This window comes from Sinocyclocheilus grahami, unplaced genomic scaffold (assembly GCF_001515645.1).
Source record: "Sinocyclocheilus grahami isolate Dianchi unplaced genomic scaffold, SAMN03320097.WGS_v1.1 scaffold2090.1, whole genome shotgun sequence".
Taxonomy (NCBI): Eukaryota; Metazoa; Chordata; class Actinopteri; order Cypriniformes; family Cyprinidae; genus Sinocyclocheilus; species Sinocyclocheilus grahami.
In genome coordinates this window covers 11,821-12,189 of record NW_015507269.1, presented here as the reverse complement: position 1 = coordinate 12,189, position 369 = coordinate 11,821, and the positions used below count along the sequence as shown (strand labels likewise).

The following is a 369-nucleotide window of genomic DNA, read 5'->3' as shown; positions in this document are numbered from 1 at the left end:
TGCGTGTGCGTGTGCGTGCGTGTGTGTGCGTGCGTGTGTGTGTGTCTGTCTGTGTGTGTGTGTGTGTGTGTGTGTAGAGGTGTGGAGTTTCCTGCAGAGAGACGTCCTCAGGAGATACAGTCTGGAGAATAATGGCATAAATGTGATCATGGGACCCATATTTGACCACAACTACGACGGGCTGAGAGACACGGAGGAGATGATCAAAGAGTGAGACCCTTATTAACATGTTTAAACATGTAAAATTAAATTATTAATCATATAAAATTCTTATTTTAGCATATTAAATATTATTGAATTATTTTAAATATAATGTTTTTTAATAAAAAATTATTTTTATAGTTAGTTATATACATGCATAATATATAA

At 35.0% G+C, this 369-nt stretch overlaps 1 protein-coding gene across 1 annotated transcript in view; it reads left to right on the top strand.

The window, feature by feature from the left end:
• LOC107574012 (ectonucleotide pyrophosphatase/phosphodiesterase family member 2-like) overlaps window positions 1-369 on the top strand; it is a gene marked incomplete at its 3' end in the record, with an annotated part of 33,202 nt that overhangs the window by 29,156 nt on the left and 3,677 nt on the right. Inside the window, exon 21 of the mRNA XM_016260484.1 lies at window positions 78-210. Within this exon, the coding sequence (XP_016115970.1) occupies window positions 78-210 (133 nt within the window). The remainder of the gene's footprint in view (window positions 1-77; window positions 211-369) is intronic.